The following is a 25,235-nucleotide window of genomic DNA, read 5'->3' as shown; positions in this document are numbered from 1 at the left end:
CACACCATGAAATGGGAAGAAGAAGGCTGCCCCATATCTCATTGACAGATATATTAATGAGAGGAGACTTATTAATACAATCCCTTAAGGTAAGTCGTACTGTTTAGTCTAAGACAGAACTGAGATTAGACAGTGCTACAAATTGAGTAGCTGTATTGTTAGATATCGATTGAAGCTTAGGGCTCTTCCTGTCTCTCAATTAAGAAGACATCCCTTACTAATTTATACTACACAGGGGAAGGGCTGCAGAGTAAAGAGGGGTGGGGAGACAGACTCCTCGGCACAGTAATAATAAAGGACAGTGCCTCCTGACTGATGGGAAAGAGGAGTGAGGTCAAAAGCTGGGCCCCAGAAAATTTGCTGTTTCTCTACTTTCTTGCACTGTGACCCAGAAAAGACATTCTCAGTTTTTATGTTTTGCTACTGGCAAAAGATCTCTCTTCCTCTTTTCTTGGTAAACAGATACTTGCCCTGGATGCAGTAAATTTTATATATAGTAGTAAAGGGTAAAGAATAGGAGGCTGAGGGGAGAAGAGGATAGGTGGAGAGGAAGTCAGGCTCAATTTCAAAACTTCTTGCAACTTCAGACTACAGATAACAGTTAAGTGAGACGTACAGAAAAACATTTTATTAGGTAGATGGTGAAAATGAAAAACAAAACTCTCTAAAGCAGGTTATTAAATTAAGAATAATTCAGAAGTACTCAGAAGAATTTGAACGAGTTTTGTCTTAACCAAAACACAAACTGCAGTGCTTCTCACAGCTTCCTGACTGGACTGTGTCAAATGCCTTGACTTGACTATTTTACACATGTTCGTACCACTTTGAACTTGATCTTACCTTTCACCTAACCTGCTTTTAAATTTACTGTTTTATTTTTGGGGTTACATTTTGTTTTATGAACTTCAATTTGTCCATTCCTAACTTATAAAACAACCCTGATAAACTTTTGATTAAATGTTCTAAAGTAGTGGTACTGAAAGTAATCGGTCCAAAATGTTATCCATCAGCAAGAAGATAACAGGCTCATGCCAGAATTAAGTCTACTACTGTTTAGTTCAGTTAGCTGGGGTGGGTTTTTTTTTTGGTTCCTCGGTCTTGTCATTTTCAACAATAAAGACATTCCTGATGAAGGGAGCAGTGCACTGAAGTATAGTCTGCTACAAGCTCCTTCCTGCAATGCCCTCCTTTAGCAAACAGTCCACCTGCACCAGTGTGCACGGACCACAATGAGCAGCGCTGCTCCAAGGCAATGCTCTTATAATGCCAACTATAACTTCTTGTTGCCTAGAACTTTAGAACAGGTGATAGGTACATTCCTCCAAGGTAATAAACTTCTCCAACACAGCCCCAATAAATGGAGCATTCCCTGATCCCCTGCCTGGTTTGTATAAAGATGCTAAGTGTCCACAGTTATATTTAACCACTTAAGGGTAGGTGATGGCCTAGAAATCAGTTCTGTAGAACTTCTCACAAGATCATGCTGCCTGCTAGTCCAATGCTGTGCTGTAACAACAACAACAAATACTGCAACTATATACAGTACTCTGACTTCTAAGTGAAGAGTGTGACAAATGTTATAGCTTAAGGATGTTTGTGCTTCTTTCACAACAAAATACACTTCAAAACTGGTGTTATACTAGCTGTAACTTAACGTTTAACTTTCTGCCAAGAATGTGCTGAGATGAAAAATCCAATTAAAACAAAATACACTACTGCATGAGTCTCTTTGCCCATCTACCCAAAATATTGCTCAGGAATTAGAGGCCACTATGAGCAGGGCAGCCACTGAAGGATGAGAAGAAAGGAGACAGAATCTGAAAGCGTAAGTACCTGTTAGACAGACTGAGACCAGTGGACAGAGGAGGGAGAAATGAAGAGTGCCCCTCACCTCTGTAACAATGAAACAAACCCTAGACACCAGCTGGAGCTCAGCCAGGCTACCTAAGCAAGGTACCACTAAAACTATTTCAATCTGCTGAATTGTCCCAGAGATGCAGTCTGGAACTTAAGCAAAGGGAACTTAAACAGATACCACACTGCCTACTGCTACTGACATCCGAAGTCAGGAGTCTCACTCAAGCAGCACATGGACTCACATGTAGTACAAAAAACTGCACCATGGACATAAAAAATAACAGACATGGAAGAAATTTTGGAGATTTGGGAGATTCTTTGGCTCCTTGGTATTCAAAATGTAGTCACTGGACCAGCAGCATGGGCATCACCTGAGCATTAGAAATGGAGACTATCAGGCACCACTCCCGACCTGCAGAAACAGTCTGACTTTATCATGATCCCCAGTGATTTGTGGGCACATCCAAGTTTGAGAAGCACCGCTCTGGGTCACTGGTCTCAATTCTGCTGCACATCAGAATTATCCCTGGACCCTTTAGAAAAATACTGATGCTCAGGTGCCAGGTTAGGGAGCCTGGGAACTAGCATCTTTTAAAACACGCTGATCCAGGCCTATTCCCTTGTTCTATGGATATGGATGGGGCTCACGAAAGTTAAATGATCTACCAAGATCACAGGAAATCAATGGCTGAATTAAGAGTAGATCCTAAAAAATATTTGGGATTGTGTTGCCCATAAAAAAAAGGTGAACAAACTGTAAAGTTACCAATAAATCAAACTAATTTTAAAGATCTAAGGTTTCATTTTAGTATATACTTTTTTGTACTTTCATACATTTAAAAGAAATAAAAATATACTTATGTTCATTTTATGTATCACCCTTTGAGCCTTGACCAGTATTTTTCCAGGGGGGGAGGGGGGTGGCGGGGATAATTCTCCATCAGCCAGAGCACAGCTGGTGGAGACACAGTGAAGCCTCAGCCCTTGGCTTCTGCCCAGGTCAGAGTGGTAAGACCATGGGTGGTTCTTTTTCTTTCCTCTGCTTTCTAAAATTTCTTTAATGTGAAGATACTACTTTTTAAGGGAGAAAAACAAAACAATGCACTCTAAAACCACCTTTTAAAGATCTCAATTTAACTTTCATTGAAAAGTCCAAAAACAAGGATAGTCGCTGTGTTCTGACTATAAAAGTTTCCCAAAGTACTGAAGTGATACTTAGCATACCTAAGACAAGAAACTTTTGCCACAAACTGCTGACCCTTTTGGTGGTTGATGGTTATGTCATTACATTTAAATCGCCCATAAATTAGCACTAGATACATGGGGGTATGGTGGGAGGTGTGGGTGGAGTGAACGTAATTAAAAGCTGCGGTCAGACTTGAAAAAAATACCCCATAAAGCAACGTATGTTTCTGACAGTTGAAACAGACTGCATGACAGACAGCAAAACCACATTTCCGCATTTTTTTTTTTTTTTGGAATGGATCTGTGGCTTTGTGCCACCAAGCAATATTTTGGTTTACCAAAATGTCCTCTATGGCCTTCTTAATTTCATGTTTACTTAACTTTCCTTACTATCACTGCTGTTCTCACTCAACTACAGCAGCTTAAGACAAGTGTCTTAAAGGGGGAAAAAAGTTTAAAATAAAACAAAATTAAAATAAAATTTAAAAATTCACATTGACTAGAGCATCCATAGTAATTTCAGTATTTAGCTCATACATAAATGAACAAGGGGAATAATTATTTGTTTTGAAATATAATAGTTTTTCAAGACAATTACAGACTCAGCCTCATGTTTACGTGAAATTTCTCGACACAAAAAGGATAAAGAACGACTGGCCTATCCGCAGTTGTTGGCCAAGTGTTAGAAAAACTAAAAAGCAGCAGAAGAGACGAATGACTGGCGCAGAGTTTCCATAGCTGATGAATAATTTAGAGGATTCTGTACCTATTTTTAATATTACCAAAAAACTTTAAAAGGAAAAAGCCAAAATCAGATAATTTGCAAACTCCCACTATTATATCTATATAAAGGTAACGGCAGTAATCAAAGCAAAATGATGAAGAGAAATTCTCTCTCATAAATTGACACAAAGGTCAAACACCTTCCTTAACATGGTAAGTTCCTAAAACCACTGCCCACAAAGGGCTGCCTGGCAAAGTCCACTGTGGTTTGGGTATAGAATAAAGGCACAAATAACAAAAGTCTTGCTGAAAAAATATTCTTGAGGTTCTTGGCAGGAGATGAAGGGAAGGTGCGAATATGAACCATGAAGGCAGAAGACAGGCAATAAACTCACTGTCCTTGCCCACTCTTCCTTCTGTCATTCCTTCCTCTCTAGGTACCTGATTCCCTAGCATGATCAACCAAGTTTCCCTCCTCAGGCCTCTTTTTCTGTTCATGGTACCCTGATTCTGCCAGTCTGCAGAGGTCAAAGTCTTAGGCCTTTCTCTTTGCATTCCCACAGCCCTCATTCAGCGAGCTGCTGGGTCACTTGGGTTCCCCCTTTGCAGTGTATGTCAACCTCCTCAACCCTGCCCCTCTCCTTCATGTCCCTCTCCACTCAAATAATTTCAACCAACATTTATTGAACATTGGCTGCCAGGCTCCATATTAGCTGCTAAGAATAAAGCAAATTAGCAAAACAGACATGGTTCCTGTCCTACTGCTTCCCTATGCTTTCCTTCAGCAGCCCATGTAATAGAACCAGCGTTTTAAGCCTTCTGTAATGCATCCCAAACCACCTTTTCAAGCATTCTCTCCTCTATCAATCAACCAAGATGGAAATGCAAGCCATCACCTGAATATGCACAGCACTTTCCCATCTGTGCCTTCCTCTTCTAATCTTTCCCTGTTCCTATCTTCCTGCCCAAGAGACCTCCTCGTCTGAGGTCCCACTAAAATGTCCCTACATCCTCTGTAACAGCATCCTTAAATCACTTCCGAGCCAGAAAGACTTCCTCTCTTCTGCCTATGTCACACTGTGTCATCACCACACGCTGCCACGTATTGTTCACACTGGTTCAAATGCCATTTAAAGACAGAATCTCAAGGAGGCAAGCGTTCTACCTCGCCTAATTCCCTAACCCTCAAAGCAGCTGCACAAAGAGTGACGTCCATTAACGTTTGCTGGATGAATGATGATAAGCCACCTTAGCCTTCGCCTGCCGGCTAAGGTGTCCAACACTGCTGGCTCTTAACCACGTAACTCTCTCAGTGAAGGAAGAATAAACCACCTCCCGAGGATTTGGTTCTTTTTCAGGCTTACGTCTTTAGGTTATAATCTTCTTAATCTATGTAGGTCTAGTCCTAAATATTTCAGTTTGAGAAGCTAAAAATTTCTTTTTAGAAACTTAATGTATTGCAAGAGTGTCAAACAAACAAGTGACAAATGTATGCCCCCAAACTGTAAAAACCAAATATCAAAGGAAAAGTGGAATTTATAAATCTAACCTGGGAAGTTGGCATGAATACCGTCTCACAATACTAATCTAACAAAGATCTTACCAAATTTTTTTCTATCTACATCCTTTTTTTTCCTATATACATAAAGTGATACAAAATAAAGAGTTCCTGCTGAGATTATTAAAAAAATCCTACCAGCTGTGCTTAGATCTGGTTAAAATAGGTCCTGACCATGGGTCTCCTTCCTAGGCCAGCCACATTGTAAATGAGCTGCCATTTAAAAAGGTTTTTGTAAATAATTGTGCTATGTCTGACCCAGCCTCTCCTTTATCTGAAACCTCAGAAATGTTTAAAAAAAAAAAAAAAAAAGGCTTACAAGGAAGTAGAGCTGTCACCTCCACATCCCACATTTCTCCTACATAAAGGAGAAAACTTAAGAAGGACACTGGAATTTTGCAGGACACAATTTTTCCATTAAAAAGCCCAAATAAGGACTCTGTCTTCTTCGTCTTGGCCAAAAAATGTTCAAGCAAGTAACTGTGGAACTGCCACTATGTTTTTTATTGGCCACTTTAGGTGAACTGTAGTATTTTTTTAGGTTAACCAAGGTAGACATACTTAGAGGTGGTAAGCCATGCTCCCTAACAGTTCTATGTCACCCTCAAAATCAAAAGCCTTTAAGATCACCCACATTCACAGCACAGCACAATCAAATATGCAAAGGGAAAAAAAGTAAGCCCAAGTTAAACAAGTTCACTGATAAGTACCCACACATTCAGAAATATAACAAACCCATGTTCTAGGCGTACTTAGAAAACTCAAGATTCCATTTTGTTTACCACAGTGTGATCAGGACTAGACAAAGACGAGCACAATGTACTTTGACTTAACCAAGGAAGTAAGTGAAAGAGCAGAAGGACTACTTTGTAGCAAGATACGCCCTGATTCCTCAGCTGGCGCAGCCCAGGCCAAGGTGTCATGTTGAATTCTCAGGTGGCCCAGTCTACCCTATCTTGGTAATAACAAGACGTGTGTCTCAGAGAATGACTGAATTACTCAGACTGTTCAGAACAGACAAAGGGAGGCTAATGAAGGACAACACTTCTAAAAAACTGTTACCTAGAAGGAACTAAGGACTAAGACTAATTCTGGGGACCTCAATGGGTAGCTAAAACAAATGTGCCTCACTCAAAGCAAGAAATTTCCACTAGTCCAAAAGTTCCAATGAGAAAGATGATTCCAGAAAACCATGTAACATCCTCATTCTGAACTTAAAATAAGAACCCACTAGCACCAACCCTACTCTGCTTATCATCATGAGAAAGCCTGAAAATCAAGTATGGTTTGACAGGTTCTCTCAAAATGGCGTAATTAACTAGAGAAGCCAGACACAGCTGATTCTTGGCCTCTACGCATTAGGTGCCAGTAGCACCTCTCAGTTGTGACAACCAGAAATACTTGCAGACACTGCCAAATGTCCCCAGGAGAAAGGAACTGCCCTGGTTTGACACCACTGCTCTAGAGAAATAGTTCCCGAACTCCTTCTTCTGGATCCGGTTTCCTCACTGGATCAACGAGTGCTACAAACCCTTCTCTCCCAGAAAAAAAGCACACAATTTTGCATATAAGTTCAAGGACTTTGTGGATACTCTAAAATCCAGCCAAGGACCCCCATCCCATTCTCACCCAGGCAGGCACTCAATGGTTTTTCAGCCCTCTGGACATTCTCATGTGGTTATAAAAGGTACTGTGCCTATTTTAGAAATTTCATGGTCAGAAGTACAAAAATATCTATAGGTCTCTGGTCATCAGGTCATAAGCCAGCAATGCAAACTACACTAAAGATGAACCGATTGGTTCACTAACCCAGTGCACTTGTTCACCAAAAAATACTATTTTCCCCAACCTGGAATAACTAACCAATTTATGGCTGTGTGTTGCATGGCCCTGCAGTCCTGGCTGCAAAACTACCCCAACTCATGTTTCCACTCAACAGTTACAACAGCAAAAAAGTCCTGAAGCAAATATAAAGGAATTGTTTTGCAAATTAAAAACTGAACCTGAAGACCAAAGCTATTCCCACTTGGTTTAAAAAAAAAAAAAAGTGTTTCTTCCACTTGTATGGCTGGTGAGGCAGAGCCAGAGCAGGACTGCCTGGGAAGGGATGGGCAGCAAGGCAGAGAAGGCCGCTTCAGTTAACAGAAGACTGCTCCCCTCCACAACTCTCCACAAGGACTAGTAGGAATGGAACTTGCTGACCTGGGAATTCAAAAGCCATTTTTCTGATACAAATATATACCCCAAAGTAGACCCACTGTTATTTGTAACACATAAGCTCACTGTGTACAGAACACAGTGGACTAAGTAGGTACATATAAAAACCAAAAACAAGCTTACCATATTAAAATGGTCCCTCAGGAGGCAGGTATTGCCAGTGGTTCAGAATTTGGGCTCTAAAGCCCTGAGAAAATTTCTCAGCTTCCCTCCACCATACTCTCCTCATATACAATGGGGACAAACAGACCCCTTCCTTAAGGTTATGAATTAAATAAATCAATACATCTGAAGCACTTAGTGCATCACTTAGTATGCAACAGGTGCTCAATAAATTATTGTCTGGTTAGTTGGTATTTTTATCATCAATATTTGCCAAAGATACACGTATGGAAAAGCTGTAACTACATGTAGTCACTGATACGCTCTTAGCCTGGAGGAGGATATGTATGATGCAGCTATGGCCGCACCTATGAAATAAGCAAGACAGCACATGGTTCTAGGTTGTAAAACAAGGGCAATACTAGGGTGTTTTTTTTTTTTAAGCTGTCTATAATAGCTTAACACTGTTCAAAGTAAAGTTCTTAAAAAATTAATATTTCATCCTATAGAAATTGATTCGAAACCTTAACTTATTTGAATGGCATGCTCTAGTGCCTCTGGTGTCAAGCAACGAAATGAGGGACAGACCTTTTGCTAATGCTGGTCATTCTAAAATCATCTGATGATAGATAGACCTGAAAGATACCTTAGAAATGACTCATCATCTGGAAAGGAACCCAACCCTAAATTTCAAAACTGCCCAACTGCCAGCGGGAGGAGCTGCGGCAGAACTGCAATGAGAGCTTCTAACCTCTGACTGCCCATCAATTTCTGCACTTGATCAAAGCAAGTCCTGCCTACGAGCTCAGAAACAAGGCTAATACACTGGTGGTTGGCACTTCACTATAGGAAATGCAGTGCAAGGCAAAATTAAACCATCCCTTTGGTTGTTCCAGCATTGTTCATTCATTCCTCTGCTACGTTCCTAAGCCTGTTTCAGGTGCCAGAGATACAACAGTAACAAAACACACCCTTCCTTTTGGAGCTTATACCTTAGCGATGGAACCTGATCTCTACTATGTCCTTGATTCATCAAAGGCCAAGATTATACACTTCCTCCTTCTTTTATTTACCCATGATTAATTTATTATAAACCAAGTTGAGAAGTGCACACCTTCCCTAAGTAAAAGACAATGCAAGAAACCCAAGGACTTAAGATCTCAAGTTCACTGTAAGCCAGTTTACAGACCTGCTTTACCCTGAGCATCATAAGGTAAATCTTAAGTAAAGAAACCGATACCTGCAGTGGTTTCTGGAAGGGTAACTAATCCCAGGAGCCTATTACATAACAGGTAATGAACTACTACATATTCCCTTGAACACTTTTGGAGAAAATTATTGGATCACCTTGTAATTCATGCAATTTCAGAAGTTGTGTGATTAAATTTTCTAATACTGTATATGCCAAGGAAAAGGATAAAAACCAATTACTTTAAAGAATACATATATTTTTAAAGAATATAACTTTTATATTACATGCTTTATAATTATTCTAGCTGTGCATCAACATTACTTTAGCCTAAATGACAGCCCGAAGAGAACCAATGAATTCTGAACCATCCACTAATTAACTGTGGGACTTTAGTCTCATTTTATTCATCCATAAGATGGGGAAAACGCTTTAGTAACATTACTGGGGCTTAAATAAAATCATGGATGAGACAGTACCTTGGAAAATATTAAGTACTATAAAAATACCCCTTTCTATACTAGCTAGCTTCATTAAGGTTAATTTTGGACTTAAGAAAAAAAAAACACTTCTGAAAATAGGTGTTAAAAGGGACTTTCTGAGACTAAAAAGAAGCTCAAGTCTCAATTTCTGTTCATTAGGTCACAGAAAAGAACAAAAACCAAACGGTCATTTTAGACCAAAGGAACTAAAAGAGATCTCGGTATTCACTTACACTCTAATTTTAAGCTGAGAAAAGTACAGTCTTGAGAAGTTGAGAGACTGAGCAATACCCCACAGCTGGCCACTGGCAAGGTCAGGACTAGAATCCTGACTCAGGTAAGCACTCTGCAGGAAGCAGCAGAGTATTCCACACACAGCATTGGGAATGTCTGGATATTTGGCAGAAATATCTATCATACCAGTGAGGTGAAACTGAGTCAAACCCAGGATCTATTTTACTGGCTGGCTGACCTCAAGAAGTTATTTAGTACCTATGTGTCTCAGCCTCCTCATATGCAAAATAGAGATGATGATAATAATAATATATAGTAGTAATCTCGTAAGGTTATTGTGAGAATAAGTAAAACATTACCTACATGATAAGCTCTCTAAAATCATTTACTCTTATGATCACTACTTTTGTAACAACACTATATACCACTGTGACCAATAAAACACGAAGATATCTTCAAAGTTCCTTGACTCTTGAAAACAACCAGAAGCTTGCATTTTTACTGATCTGGAGAGAAGTTAGCTAAACATACCACAGTATGGCTAAGATCAGTATCTCTCCACACTCACTCAAACCACATGTACACAGACCTATTAATAGCAGAATTTTTCAGATACACACTGAAGAGTGATAGAGTGATGTTCAAACTGAATTTTAAATTCAGTTAGGAAAGATTCATGTTTTCATTTTTAAGAAGGCAAATTCCACATGCTAAAATACATATATTCTACCTTAACTAGCCTAACTTGCTCCTGAAAAGCAGACCAAACTCAGGAGCTTCCCTTTTCTATTGTCATCTTTCCACAAATTTAAAAGGAGGCACCACAGGCCTAACTAGGCTTGGGAGATCAGCATTTGTTATCCTACCACCTAAATATGCCCTTAGAAATATTACATCACACACATTCTTGGCTGGCTTGATCTGAAGGCAAATGTTCCCTCATTCACCAAATATTTCATGAGCACCTACTGTGAGGCAGCACCAGGCACAACACAGCAAAGAACAATAAACACCCTGTTCCCACAGAGCCTACCTACTAGTGGGAGAGAAGAGACGACAAGAAAGAAGTGTACACCGAGTGTCTGCACTGTATACTTTAGGAATGCGAAAATGGCTAGTTTCATTAAGCACTTTTCTAAAAGTAGACCTGGGCTTCATAATGTAATTTGTGATCCCTTAGCCACCCTATAGGCGGGGTGGGGCGGGGTTGGGGGGAGTCTGGGCTCTGGAAGGACACGGGAGGAGAGGGGAGCTCTGAACTCACACACAAACACACAGATCAGGTCTCTAGCTAGAGATGACACTCTAACACTTCTAGGACTGCCAGGAGCATCCCCATCTTCTTGTGTTGCATACAGCCAAGAACATCACAGAAACAAGAGCACTATATGCTATCTGGAAATAGAAAGGCCAGTGAAGGGAGCCCTGGAAGGGAAGTCAAGAAACCTACTATTTCCTTTTCTGCCAGCAACTCTCGCTAAGCCACCTCGGGCGTTTGCTGACCCTCGTGAACCCTGGTCTCCCCGCCCGCATGCTGATCCTCCTGTACTGTGACACTGGGCTAGTCTCTTAAGCCCTTAAGCCTCGATGTCATCTGTTCAAGGAGGCCAGTGGAATGACACTGCTTGGCAAACTGTCGGGTACTCCACAGACAGAGGCTATTTAAATAAATACATGGATCTGAGCTTGCTACTTGCTTTACAGGAACATCAGGAAGATTAAGGAGAACATATAAAAATGCCTTAAGCTCTCTGTAAAGAAAAGGTGTTAAAAGAGTACTAATGCTCATAATTTCTACAATTACTATTCTTTCCACTTCTATTTCCTTGCATTTTCAAATTCTTAAACCAAAATAATCTGCAGACCTTCAGAAGCAGAATACATATTCAGAAAATAAGAAGAGAAGCCTAATTAGAATAACAAGTGAAATAAACTTGCTAGGAAATCAGAGAGCCAATACCCACCTTCCTTCCCTCCACCTCTCATGCCTAGGCGGCTGCTGCTGCAGGGTCCCAGGCCAGCGGGTGGGGCCTGCGGTCAACTGCATCCTTCCTTTCTATCCGACACAGAAGCTCCCTCCACAACACAAACCGTCAAGTGTTTGTGGGCAAAATCCTCAAAAGTGATCATAAAGTGACCCACACACCAGACGGCAGAGGACCTGAGGGGTGTCTGGGAGTATTTTTCTTCTGCTCCTTTGACAATCCAGCTAAGAAAACCCACCCCCCGCTTCTTCCCGCCAAGGAGCACAGGATGCACACCACATCTCTCCAAGGGAAGCTGGGCTCGGTGGTAGAGAAACAGCAAAAGCTTGACACGAACGCCGGGTCAACTCCAATGAAAACAAAGCGGGTACAGAGATTTGTGCTGATGAATGCCAGCTAAATCCCTCCTTACAGAGAGAAAGCACCTACCACTGACAGCTGTTACTGCAGCAGAGTCAAAACGACCCTAATTTTCACTTCTGATTAAAACTTCTGAGGCCCTTCCCCCTTAAAGTACAGCAATAATTTCGTGAACTGTTTGCAGTGAACTTTCTCTGAACAAGTCAAGTCCTAAGGCTTGCAAACTGTCATTATCAGTGTAAATACTCAGCTGCCCACACCTACATGTTCTGCCTCCTGCTTCTCTCCAAAACTGATGATAACTTGGCCAAAGAACACTGGATCTGCCACCACTGCTAGAGCCCTAGAGTTTTTTAAGAGGAGGTGTAGGAGGGATCAAGGAAAAATACCTTCTAAAAATCACATCCCTTTCACCAGCCCCATAGCCTTCAAATATATCACTGCTGTCCTGGAGTGATAAACCAGTCTCTCCAGCCATGCCACATTAAAATGTGCTCATTAAGAACAGACACAAATAACTTCTAAGTACACATTTTGAAGATTTAATTCCCAACTGACTTTACCTATTCTACAGTGCAAAAAGGAAAAGGAAAAAAAAACCACCAAAATTCTAGGGAAGGAAAGACAAAAGGAAGAGCATGGGAACAGTGGGCCAGTGCCTGCACTCTCTGGACTGCACTGAGGCTGCAACAGCACCCAGAAAGATGCATCTTATTCGTCAGTCCATTAGTCCAACTGCTCAAAGTGATATTACTTAGGATACAAAGAACTTTGCCCAGCAAATAAAATAAATAAAATAAAAATAAGCAATATCCAGCAGGGATTAAGGGGCAGTGAGAAAGGAAATATCCTTTTGCTTAAGTGCTGCAAAGAAAGTCTTTTAACAGTCTAAGCAAAACATTTGCCTTCATTTAAAAGTTTGAGTTGTGTGCGATTTCCTGCATCTAAGAACCTCTTTCTGAACTACAAAGAGGCCACAAAACATCACATTTTCCCCTCCCAGCTTCCCTCTTCAAAAACCCACAAGATGGTGATTAACAAACAGTCCGTTGTCTTCAGGCATAGTTTTAGAAGCCACAAGGAAAAGATAAAAGTTAAATGGAAAAGCAAGTTTGTAAACAAATGAGAAATAGGTTACCCAGGGAGGAAGGAAACTCATCTTGATAAACAAGCAGCTCCCCTCACCCCATTTGTGGGAGACTCCAAATGAAAGCAACCCTTGCCCTCTCACCCACTGAAAGCAGTCTGGATGGAGAGAGAGTCCAGGCCAAGCCTCTGGCCCTGACTCTATGCAGAGCTGCAGAGAATGCCCTGACACTCCAGGAGTCTGGGTATTAGCTTGAAGTTCGGTGGCTCAAGGACAAACCCAAGGATTATCCAGCGTCCCAGGAGCTCTCCATTCCAGAAATGAGCTGGGGCCCGAAGCTCCAAGCCAGGGCAGACTTATCTCCCAGGAAACATCCTCCCAGGTAAATTCATCTGAAGTCCTGAATCTATATTACCTTGTGCAGATCTGATTCTGTTTAATAATCTTTTGATGGGACATAATCCCTTTCTTAGGACCTTTGTAAAAATTAAGGAATTTTGGCAATGTGCCCAGATCAGTGATGAGCACAAGCTAGATATATTCATGGTCACTGAAAGGAAATTCCAATTCTACTCAACAATCACTGCTTTAGGTGAAAAATCTTTCGATATTCTATGAAACCTCACAAAGAGAAAATTAAGAACCCAACATCCAAGAAGAGAAAAGGGGGAAACCCACGCTATCCAGAAAATACTCCTAATTACGCACATACCCTGACAGGTTAAATTTCCTCCTCCAGATCTGCTTCTCTCGAAGGTCCTGTGACAGGTAAAATGACAGCTCCATGGGTCCTGCCCAAGGCACTGCCACTTGGTATCAACTGTCCTAATGCTAGATCCTCTCAGTTTTGGAAAAAATTTAATAAAAATCTATGTACATCTAGACTTAGAAAACAGACCTGAAGTTGGCCTCCATCCCAAAATGTCCAAATCAGAGAAAGAGGGGAAAAATTACTGTCAATAACCTCCATTTGGTTAATATTAATTACAGAGCATTATTGAAGGATAAGCAATCTTAAATTAGAAAAGGTAGCTTTAAACCTTAATGAAAAACACGAATAAACACACAAGAACTCCTGCCACCCCCCGCCATGCTCTCCTAATTGTATCTGGAGTGTTTTTGCACTATCATCCAAATTTCAGTTTTAATCTCTTCTTGAGAACTTCCAGTCCAGCAGTGTCCACCAGTGTTCAGCCCCTCTAGATTATAATTCTCTAATGTTTATACAGCAAAAGAAAGTTCTGCTCAGCAAGATTTCCATTGGTTTATTAGTTACTTTCAACTAGAACATCCCACCTTTGATAATTCACTTTCATTATTATACAAGAGTTCAATCACATCCATTTCTGAAAAAAAGTCACTGCATAAGAATACAACAGAGACATTTTTGCCCACATTCTCAGACACCCACTCCTGCATCTACTCCTCCAAATCTAAGCACATACAATCTAAGACAAGAGATGTGCAAGAAATTAGCAATGCTCAAAAGAAAAAAAAGTTTTCTTATGGGAAATCTGGTCTAAACAGAACTTTAAACAAATTGACTTCCATTGCAAGTGCTGTCCCCAAATAAATTTACTGCACCCTAGAATCAAGTGCACTCAAGGCTGGAATGCCATGCCAGTCGTGTATTACTTCAACCTCGATAAATCTCTTTTTACTCTCCAAATCCATGGCTGCTTTCTAAAATAGTTCACGAAAAAGCACCAACCTAATTAACAACAGCTTCCTCTGCAACTGTGGCCTTGATTTCACTTATTTACACATTAACTGCAGCCTCCTTTTGGCCAATCCAGTCTATTCTCTGTACCATGCCGAGCCTTTTATCTGCCCTGGACAGCATTTTCTCCAGCAGATGAAGTAGATGCCGATTGATTTGCTGTCGAGCATGGTAAATTAATAGCAACAAATTGCTGAGGGCCCGTCTCGCTGCTCCACCATGCTTCGGCAGTTTTGCTTTATTTGCTCCATGATGGGCAGCAGTCGGCCTCTTCAAGTCAATTTCTTCTTAACAACCTGCAATACTTTTCAATGGTGAAAATAGAGCTGTTCCTTGTAAGTCAGAAATCAATATCCTATTGCCCTTAGAAAATGCTAAACAAGCAGTATTGGCAATCCACTTGGTACTAGAGGGTATCAGATATAATGCAAATCCATACTGCTTCCCTCCTTGTAGTTATTACAGTTTGCTAAAAGGTTCCTAATGTCATTTATCATCATTTACCATCGACCAGAGAGGCTATGATTATGATATCCTATCAGTTGGCAAGGCCCTTTCATTTCTATTCAATTAATATTTTAGCAGCACTCAAATGGTTGTGGCCCAAGTCTCATAATAAAATTTACATGGCTTGTAGTGAAACAGGAGTTCTCCTGCTCCGATTTGAAAAAAATAATAATTGTATATATATATGCATATTATACACATATATATTCATAGTATAAACACATATCAACACAGATTATGGTTTCCTAAGTGTGAAGTGTTCATTTGTTTTAGGTTCTAAATGTTGGAGATTTCTAAAATTTTTTAATTTCTAAATTTCAAATATTAAGCTAAATTTTTTAGATGCAGAAAGACCTTCAGATTATAGAATATTAACTATGAGAAAGTCACAGGATGATCTCAAAATGTAGCATGTTCATCTCCATTTACAGTTTCTGTGGGTTGAATTTATCTACCTATTGTTCCTAATCTACAACCAACATTCACTTTTTGAAGTGGTAACTGCCGCTGTCAAATTAAATCAGGGCGGTAGTCTTTAATTACAGCATTACAGGTGAAGGAGGGGAACAAGGAGCATTTAGCAATGTTATCAACTGCAGGCATCACTCAAGTTCTGCCCACGGTCACTGACCCATTTAGAAGTCACACTGTATAAAGGACAATCAACCAAAAAAAAAAAAAGTAACAACTAAACCATGGGCCACCTGTCCCATCAAAAACAAAAAAAAAAACCCAACCTAGGGAAATCCTTAGGAAATAAAAACTGATGTTCTTTCATTTTAAAAAATTTCATTATGACGACATCACAATAAAACATGTGCCATTTCTAACCATATCCCATTTGTCATCTTCACTTTCATGCTAGAACTTAAAGACAGTGGCAAAACATAATTCACAATACAGCCTAGAACATTCCACCCTAACCTTTCTGGGTTTTTTCCCAGCTTCATCTGCTCAGCTCTATTGATCCTACTGAAGATTACTAGAAATTAGACCCATATTTTATGCTCTAATTCCATGCCATGTCACTGAGTTCCCCTTAAAAAAAAAAAAAAATCAACTAATTCTACCCGACTAATGCTATTTACTCAGTTACCAAAATTTAAATTAATTATGTTCTCAAACATAATTGTTAAAAATTGGCAACATTATGCAGGCTTAATTAAGATTAAATCCAATTTACTAAATGTACTTTAATTGGTACTAATTACATTAGCTTTCATTTCAGAATGACAAATTCCCCATAGGTTTCACTTTATAGTCCTCTATCAGAACCAACACAGGGTGACTGACGATGAGCATCATACAGAAAGGGGAGGGGCCACAGCAATGGACACCCCCTCCCTGCTTGTCACCACTGCTTGTCTGTGCTTTTAGCCTTTTATCAATTTGCTAAGTCACAGAGTCATGACTCCATCACAGCCATCATTTTCTGTTCCAATGAAAAATTTCTCTAAAAATAAACACTCTGTGGCTGGCAGCAGCCAAGAACAGGAGCATTAACCAAAAAATACACAAAGGTTTCAAATATCAGGGCCACCAATTACTCGGGTACTTCCAAGGACTCCGGGGACTCCTACTCTTGAACCCTTAAGAGACACAAATCTAATAAGTGAATAAGCCTAACCCGATCTTGAGAACTAGGCCCAATTATGCCGCAGGGCAACTTCCCTGCATTATTGCTGCTTTCCATTACGAGGGTATCCAGCGAGTGCATCTGGAAGAGAGGCCAAGAGGAACCAAGGCTGTCTGCCTAGGAAAACAAATAAAGACAGATATGCCTCTGTGCTTAAGGGGGGAAAGAAAGAAAATATAATAAGTAGGTGGTTTGCAGGGCTGTCTGTATTTCATAATGTGATAAACTGCCCTCAGGATTCTTGATATGATTGAATTTAAAAGCAAGAGAAAAAAAGGGAAAATGTACTCCATTCTCAATTTTAAATGGATGGCATTTCAGCCAGCTGGACAAGAAGATGACAGAATTACAGAAGTATAAAATGTGTAAAATTAAGGGATTTCACATACTGCATCCTGCCCCCCAAAAGAAATACATGCAGCCAAATACAAGCTCTGTGCCTCTAAGAACTGTCAACAGTATAAAGGGATCTGGAAACTAAGTGTTACGGTAAAGAAGATACAGGAGGAGAAATAAAAAGACAATCATCTAGTTCAATCTTTAAAAAGACACTCACTGGTCTTGGGTGGTGGATGAGGATTAAAAAAAAAAAAAAAAGGCATGTACAAGATCCAGACCTAAAATGACATGTAATGAGGATAATTAACAAACATATCTCTCATGTAATTCACTCCTGTAAGATAGAACTAAGGGGAGCCCATCCATAAGCTTGATGGATTTTGTTTAAGCAAGAGATATTTACATTACCAATCTAAACAGAAATGGCAAAGATGCCAAAGTAAGAATTTTAATATGCAGCAAACTATACTGCTAATATTGACATAACCAAACAGCATATGAAGTAAAAAGAAGTATCTGAAATAAAAAGTCCTCAGTGTAACAACTCACTTTTTTTCCCAACTTTGTTTTCAAATACTGTCTACCTGATTGCCTTTATTGTCTAATAGTTGTCTTTTAAATAAAGATCTGAGTTACGTTTCGAATACGTGGCAATTAACTACATCCAAAAAGGAATCCATAAGTAGTAAAAGCCTTGTAATATGTGATCATTTCATATTTTTAAACTTTGAAGGTAATGACATCTACCGTGAGTATAAATAAGAAATGAAGGGCATTAAGTTTTCCCTCCTCTTTTCCCAGCAGGTAAACACATACACACTTACTCTGAAATGCTGGATGAGACAGACCTGAAGTACTTTCACTAGATCACTAAAAATAAATGCCTCGTAGAAGAATTATTATTGCCAAACATTATATATATGTATGTATATACATATATGCTATTTTTCTTTCTAGGAAACTTAAACCAAATCAGTTTATTCAGTCTCCTGAAAAAAAAAAAAAAAAGTCTGTTTTCAGTTACACCTCTCAACGCTTTCTAACTAATCATTAGCTTTTTTCTTTCTTTCTTACTTTTTTTTTTTGGCTGAACTAATTGCTAGATTTCAAGACCCAGTGTTGAACCTTATCACATCCTCCTATCAGGCTCATTTACTCTGTACAAATTTTGGAAATAACAGTTACAGTTCCTGGTAAGACCCAACTAAGTAGCCTCAGGGGACCAGCACAATGAATTTACATCAATTTCTTTTGTAGCTTTACGGATTTCATTTTGATCCTCTCAGCTCACCCTCTATCCATTCTTTCACACCAAGCCAAGGAAAGAGCCAAACAATTTACAATTTTACTGTTTAATATTTTCCAAGAAAAGCTTTCATAAGACAAGTCTGCAATGTCCAAAATACATGAATTCTTTCAAAAGAAAAACAAAACATATTTAAAAATTTAGCATCCTGCTTTTGAAAGTGTACAGAGTTTAATATGCATTCAGTTTAAATCACATTCTTAAATGATTAAAATTAGGATAACATACAAAAAAGAAGGGGAACCACACCTGAAAAAATAGCATTATCTCCAGTACAGTCTTTTAAAATACAGGAAACCACAAAAATGTGCAGAATAAAATTGCAAAACATACAATTTTCTTTCTAAAGTACATATATCACCATTTAAAATGCTTATAAAACTATAGCTTACCTGCTTGTGCATTTCTATATTCAACCCATAGGACATCTCGTAATACTGTCAAAGAAGGAAAAGCAATTAATTTCGTGTCTTTCATCAAACAACCTCCCTAGTCTATTCAAAACGTCCCCAAGCAAACATAAAAGCCTCACCTAAACCAAAATATCCATACCACCTATGCTACTAAATCAGGAAGAACGCTCTACCACTATCGTGAGCCTAACAAACTAGAAGCCACCTTAAGACACATAATCTAAGAGAATTACAAAACTTAAGAAAATCAAGTTCAAACATAGCATTCTTAACATCTCCAGTTGTCTTTATACATCACAGATAACTCACAAAGGTCTGATGAAAAATTGGTACCCTAGGGACTCTAATTCCTAGGCACAGCGGGCAAGTTAATAACAAAAAACGTGTCTCATATAAATGCTGATGCTTTGAAAGAACTGTTCAAAAAAGTGGTGCTACTTCAGAGTTCTGGTTCTCATTTTTAGCGCACTACTCGTGTTCATATTTTCAAAGGAAAAAGGCTTATAGGAAATGAATGAGTTACTCTGGAGCATTTATGAACAAGCATAAAAATACACTTGGTAATACTTCTGGAAAAGTAGATCTGATTGTTTTAAACAGGTAGTATAGCTGGCATTACAGATGTTCTGGCAGAACAAATCGGTTATACAGGAGACTACAACACTCCTCAAACCAATATAACACTATAGAAACTGAAAACACACAAAACACATGTAAATACACACACACTAAGAAAATAAAGAGTGGGGAAAATTTGAAAAAGTGTCTGGTGTCTTTTCTTACCCATCATTCTTTAAAAGAAATAACACATTAAAATTCTAACAGTTCACAGAAAAATTGGTTAAAATTGTTTGGAGCAAGAGCAATAAAACAACAAAGAAAACCACCAACACAAAAACATTTTGCTAGTGACTCTAAACAAAACCTAAGTGAGGTTTTTATTTTTTCAATCTGTGAAGACAAAGCACAGAAAATTACACACCGTGCAGCTAAACTTTTTGAAAATTCAAACCAAAGCTGGTTGTCACAGGCAAGTTATAACATCCTGGAATTACAGGTTGCTAATGGTCACATTCGCACAACTTCAACTGCACTGGCACTGCGACAGTGACCTATCCTGCAGCCTCCAGCAATGGGAACGTATTCTTGCTTTGGTATCCCAAACTAATAGGCACTTTGTGACACAGTTTTCTTACCATAACATAATGCCGCTGCATCTCTGTCTTCTCACTGGCGAGTTTCTCACATTCCAGCTTCAGGCTAGTTCAAGAAATAAAGAAATCTAAGTACAATGCAGCTCCTGACTTACATCCTTCAAATGTAAATACACATTCCCTCCTCTAAATCATCACCTACAAAACGCCAAATCAACAATCTTAAATACCACCCTCATTACTGAGAGGCAGGAGAGAAAAGAGTGATTGGAACCAGCCCCGACTTGCCCTTTCAACAAGGATCAAATGTGGGGTTTTTGTTTGTCTAAAAAAACAAAAAAACAAAAAACCCTCCAGCCAATTTAACTCCAGACTCTCATCCAGAAATGAATATTCATTAAATTCACTTAATAAAACAAGAACGAGGAAATAAACATTAATAATATCTACATCTCCAAACACAAAAAGTCCCTCAAAATGTCACAAGGGAGTTTTCTTCTAATATTCCACGAAGAGATTGATGAAAATATGAATCAAGCATGTCTTATGAATGATGTCTTATTTTTTTCCCTCCAAAACACAGAGACAAGTTGAATACCACCACCCAGGGGCAAAGCGTGAATCGGGTTCAGTAGCTTGTTTTGGTTCTTGCATTTATGAAATAAGAATAACATGTCATTAAAAATCGAGGGAAAGAAAAATATTTCAAAGGCACTCTAAGTCTAATGATTGTCTCTTAAGATGAAAACATCTTTTCAACATAAAAGTAATGAAATCGCCTACTTGCGACTTCCCAGGGCTCTGGGCTCTTGGTATTTCAGTGCAATGGCAGAAAGAAGTAAGAAGGAATCAAGCCCGGAGTAATAAAGAAGCAAGGAAGTCAAAAGGCCCCAGAATCTTCCCAACCTTCCATTCTCCTGGCCCTAATAAATCAATATCGGAAGTTTGGCCTCAGCGTTTTCCAAGTCTCACCAGTTTCGATTGTTTGGTCTTTTTGTTTTAATTTACGGGAGGAGGAAACGCTTAATTTCTTTTACACCTGCCTAAGAAAAAGAGGCCTTGACTTGCCCTTGCTGCCCACAAGGAAAAACGATAATACCTTTGTGGTGGCCAAAATAAAAGGGGGGTGGTGGTGGTGTTGTGTGTATGGGGGGGGGGGGGGGAGACGACAAGAGCTAAGCAAACAGGAGGATCAGCTAAAGTCAATATCGTTACCTGTGGTATTGAGCCTGTAAAAACTGAAACTCTTCCTTAATCCGATCACAGGACTCGGAAATTGTAAATTTAAAGGGTTGAGCAGGCTGATGCGGTGCCTAAAGAACAACAATAAAATATTTAATTAGCCCACATCACAGGCGAGGCAGGGAGATGGAGAAAACACACCACGCGGCGCTAGCGGGGGGGTCATCGCGCAGGCAAGCATAAAAGCGATTAAAACTCTCCTCCCGCGCCCTCCCCTCGCCGCACAGCCCGGCCAAGGCTGGCTGCGGGGTGGCCCCGGGCCCCCGCGTGCTCCCCGGATCCGGCGGGTTCGAGACCCTGCTCCCCTCCCTCGCCAACGGCAGGCACCCAGGGGCCGACACGCCGCGCCCACCGCCTCCCCACCCGGAATCGAAACTGGCCCGTCGGGGGGACGCGCGCCATGGCGTCGGGCCGGGATCAGGTCAGAGGAGGGGGCACGCGGCCGCCACCCTCCCGGGCCGGCCAGCCGGCTCCCTAGTCCCCGGGGCCCGCGGAGCGAGGGGCCAGCGCCCCGCACTCCAAGCCGCCGCCGGGCCCGCCGCGCCGCCGCCCTCCCCGCCCTGGCGCGTAGTCGCGCCTCCTCCATCGCTAGCCACCACCCCCCCTTGAAAAGTCGCGGCGCGGGGACGGCCAAAGACTCCGAGCGGCTTCCAGGGGCTTCAAAGACAACAATAAGAAAATGGCTACAACTCAATCGCCTCTCCGCACCCTCTCTCCGAAACTGCCCCCGCGCCGTGGGGGAGTAGGGACGGGGGAGGGGGCGGGCGACTCCCCGTGCCGGGCGCGGGGTCCCGGCCGCCCTCCACGCCCCTCCGGCCAAAGACTTAACTCGGCGCGCAGGGGGGAAACGCAGGGAATCCCCTGGCGCCTAGCGAGCCCGCGCCCCGCTGCCCGCACTCACCGGGTGTCTGGTCTGCGGGTACATCTTGCTCAGGTCGCGAATCATCCAAACCGATTTAGTTGGCTGCGCTGGGCAGAGGCGCGCGGCTCATTGGCTTTAATGGCCCCGAGGAGGAGGCGGCGGCGGAGGCGCCGGCCGGGTCCGAGGGGCGGCTCGGGAGGTCCCGGCCCCCGCCGGGTCTCGCGTGACGCGGGCAGCAGGAACGCGCGGCGGCGGCGGCGGCGGCGGCTGGGTGCGGGCGGCCGGGCCGCTCCGCATTCCCCGCGGGCGTCACTGGCCCGCCGTGAGCATTGTCCGGCGCGCGTCTCCCGCGGCAACGCTCCGACGTTCGCTCCGCCGAGACGCGCCAGCCGAGCCCGGCGCCGCGGCCGCGCCGCTCACCCGGGCCGGCAAAGTGCAAGCTCCGCGCCCCAGTGCCCGCCGGCAGCGCCGCCCGCTCGCTTGCTGGCTCGCTGGCTCGCTCGGCGTCCCACTCCAAACTTTTTTTTATTTGTCTTTTAATTGGTTGTTATTCCTCCGAATGAATGATCTCTCTCTTCTTTCCTAAAAGCAAACACAAACTCCTTTGGTTCGGAAGAGGTCTCGGCGGTGCTTTATGGTTTCTCTGGAGATTTTTTTCACCTCACAGCAACGATCTTTAAAAGGCACCTTTTAGCTTCTTTTACCACAATCTCATTTCCTTATTTTTCTTCCTTCCTGTTTTCTTGTCTTTTTTTTTAACCCCAAATTGAAGGGGATTATAAAAATAAAAGAGAGTGAAACGCTTGCGGCTTTTTTAAAAAATTCTCTCTCCTTTCAAACTCTGCGAACACCACCTCAAAATAACATACAAGTGTGTGAGAGAGGGGGAAGAAAGCAGCCAACAGCCCAAACAACCGCTCAGAACAGCTCTAACAACACGCTCTGTGTAGGTGACTTCTTTGACCAAATTTAGCAGCAGCTAATCATTAACATTCTGATACATATTCACAACCGTCCGTGGAGGGACCGCAGAGCATCCGGGGAGATGTAGTCCGCCTCCGGCGACCGCGGCTGAGGATTCGGCCAGATTGACTACAATCACCGGCTCGCCACGCGACCGCTCCAGGGCGCTCTCCGAACGCCCCGCCCACCACCGGCGCGGCAGGCGTCTCCAGCAACCAATCAGAAATGGCTGAACATTAATCGCCGTTCTGTGTTACTGCCCATCATTTCATTGCTGACAAATGGCGAAGCAGAGGGGCGGAGCCGGTCGGGCTGGAACCCACGTGGGGGCCGGGCGTCGTCCGCGGCTCAGACCAATGAATGGAACGGGATGGGGTTAGCGGAGGCGGGGTGGAGATGGCCCGCCCAAGGCGGAGCTTCGCCTTGGCTGACGTTCCTTAGCGCGAGCGTTCGAACCGGGGAAACATTTGTTCGGCTGTCAATCAAAGTAACGTGGGCCTGGGAGAAGTGGTGGCTGTTGCTGCTGTTGCTGCTGCCCTGGCTGCATCTTCAGAACTGGGTGTTGGTGGCGGTGGTGGCGGCAAAATAAAGAGGGTGGAGGGGACGGTGAGACTAGAGGCTAGTCAGAAGATCTTCCGAGTCTCGCCCTCCCACCCGCCCCCCTTCAACCCAAACACCCTCGGCCCCTAGCTCCGGGCCGCGCCAGGAATGTGGACTAATTAGGGTCCAATGTCTCCTTAAAGAGACAAGCTCGGCCTTGTGTAACGCTCCGAAACCCCTGTTGAGACAAGAGAGGGAGGATCACGCCGATCCCACTTCGTTCGGTTCACATCAATTTTACGCGCCGCTGGAGCCGGCATAATTTTCCATGTGAACGCAGATTTGGGCCCCTGTTCTTACTTAGAGCTGGAGACTGAGCTGCGAGGCGCTGACCGGGGCGGGGGACGCAGGTGGGGAGGGCGTCTCTCCGAACCCCGAGGGGGCTGTGATTGCCGTTTAACCCCGAAGCGGTGCTGCCCCTCCCCCCAAGCAATTCTGCAAGGAAGCTACCCGGGACGCTCTGACCCGGGGTCGCAGGGGCGTAACCGTGGAGTCTCAGGGCGTGGCTGGAGGCCTAGGGGCAGGGGTCGCCCGATTCCCAAAGAAACTTTGTGGAGGCTGCCACCCGCACTCCGCAGACTGTCAGTAGTTCCTCACGATAGTGTAAACTGAGGACCAGCCCCCTGCACTGGGAAGAAAACGCTGCTGCGCGCCGCGAAATACTCCCGCCTCCGATCAGTGGGACGAAGACTGCCTCTCATATTCCCGCTCCTTGGAGGAGCAAGTCAAGTTTGTCGCGGTTGAAACGGGCAGGAGGCCGCCCGGCCACGAGAGATGGCAGGTCTGCCACCGCGGGGACAAGGGCTGGAAAGGTCGGGGCAGTCCGGGGCAAAGTTAGGGGAGGGACTTGGAGGCAAAAAGGGGAGAGGCTGGGGGCAGTTTCCGGGTTTAAAGGGAAGCTGCGCGGCTCGCAACTTTCTGCTTCTAACCTTTGGGGGCGGGAAAGAATTCAGAAAAAGGCAAGTGCGAAGTTGGCTAACTTAATGGTCTGGGTTTTGGATTAGTATTTATGAGTGTCCTTTGCCTACTTTACCTCGAGACGTTGGCGGAAATGGCTCACCGTTCTTAATAATATCCCTTCGTTCTAGAACATTCTATGGGCTTCTCTCTGTGTTGGGCACTTTGGAGGACTGGTGCAAAGGAAGGCTATGGTGGTCTCACCTCCCTTTAATTTTTTGACTAAAACCCTGGAACTAGAGTTCACAGAATGTTTCATTTCAGCAAATATCTTCCCCTCCATCCGCAAAATAAGAGAATGGAGGACGCCATTGGCAGCCTTCTGAACTTCCTCTGTCCAGTACCCAGACACACATGGCTTTTTGTTACTTGAAATTGTTCCCAGTCCAAAATGCGATGTGCTGTAGGTACGCATACACACTGACTTTGAAGAGTGAGTAGAAAAAAAAGAAAGTGAAATAGCTCAATAATTTGTAATGATTACATGTGGAAATTATAACATTTTGAATGTAATTGGTTAAACAAAATATATTACTAAAATTAATTTTGCTGTTTCT

General features: G+C 42.5%; 1 protein-coding gene across 6 annotated transcripts in view; it reads right to left on the bottom strand.

The window, feature by feature from the left end:
• The window catches only part of TLE4 (TLE family member 4, transcriptional corepressor), a 137,813-nt gene extending 114,692 nt beyond the window's left edge, over positions 1–23,121 (bottom strand). Inside the window, exons 1-4 of one of the 6 annotated variants that reach the window (XM_010978082.3) lie at positions 22,198–23,121; positions 21,270–21,367; positions 20,097–20,160; positions 18,880–18,924 (exon numbers count right to left, since the gene is read on the bottom strand). In XM_010978082.3, coding sequence (XP_010976384.1) covers positions 18,880–18,924; positions 20,097–20,160; positions 21,270–21,367; positions 22,198–22,242 — 252 coding nt within the window. In that variant the 5' untranslated portion in view covers positions 22,243–23,121. Of the gene's footprint in view, positions 1–18,879; positions 18,925–20,096; positions 20,161–21,269; positions 21,368–21,659; positions 21,798–22,197 lie in introns of those variants that run through there. The other 5 variants (XM_031449926.2, XM_031449922.2, XM_031449927.2 and 2 more) reach the window with 5 other exon arrangements.
• Between the last annotated feature and the right edge of the window lie 2,114 nt (positions 23,122–25,235).

The sequence above is a fragment of the Camelus dromedarius genome, chromosome 10 (assembly GCF_036321535.1).
Source record: "Camelus dromedarius isolate mCamDro1 chromosome 10, mCamDro1.pat, whole genome shotgun sequence".
Taxonomy (NCBI): domain Eukaryota; kingdom Metazoa; phylum Chordata; class Mammalia; order Artiodactyla; family Camelidae; genus Camelus; species Camelus dromedarius.
Note: the sequence above shows the minus strand (reverse complement) of the source record. Positions and strands in the feature narration are given on the sequence as shown.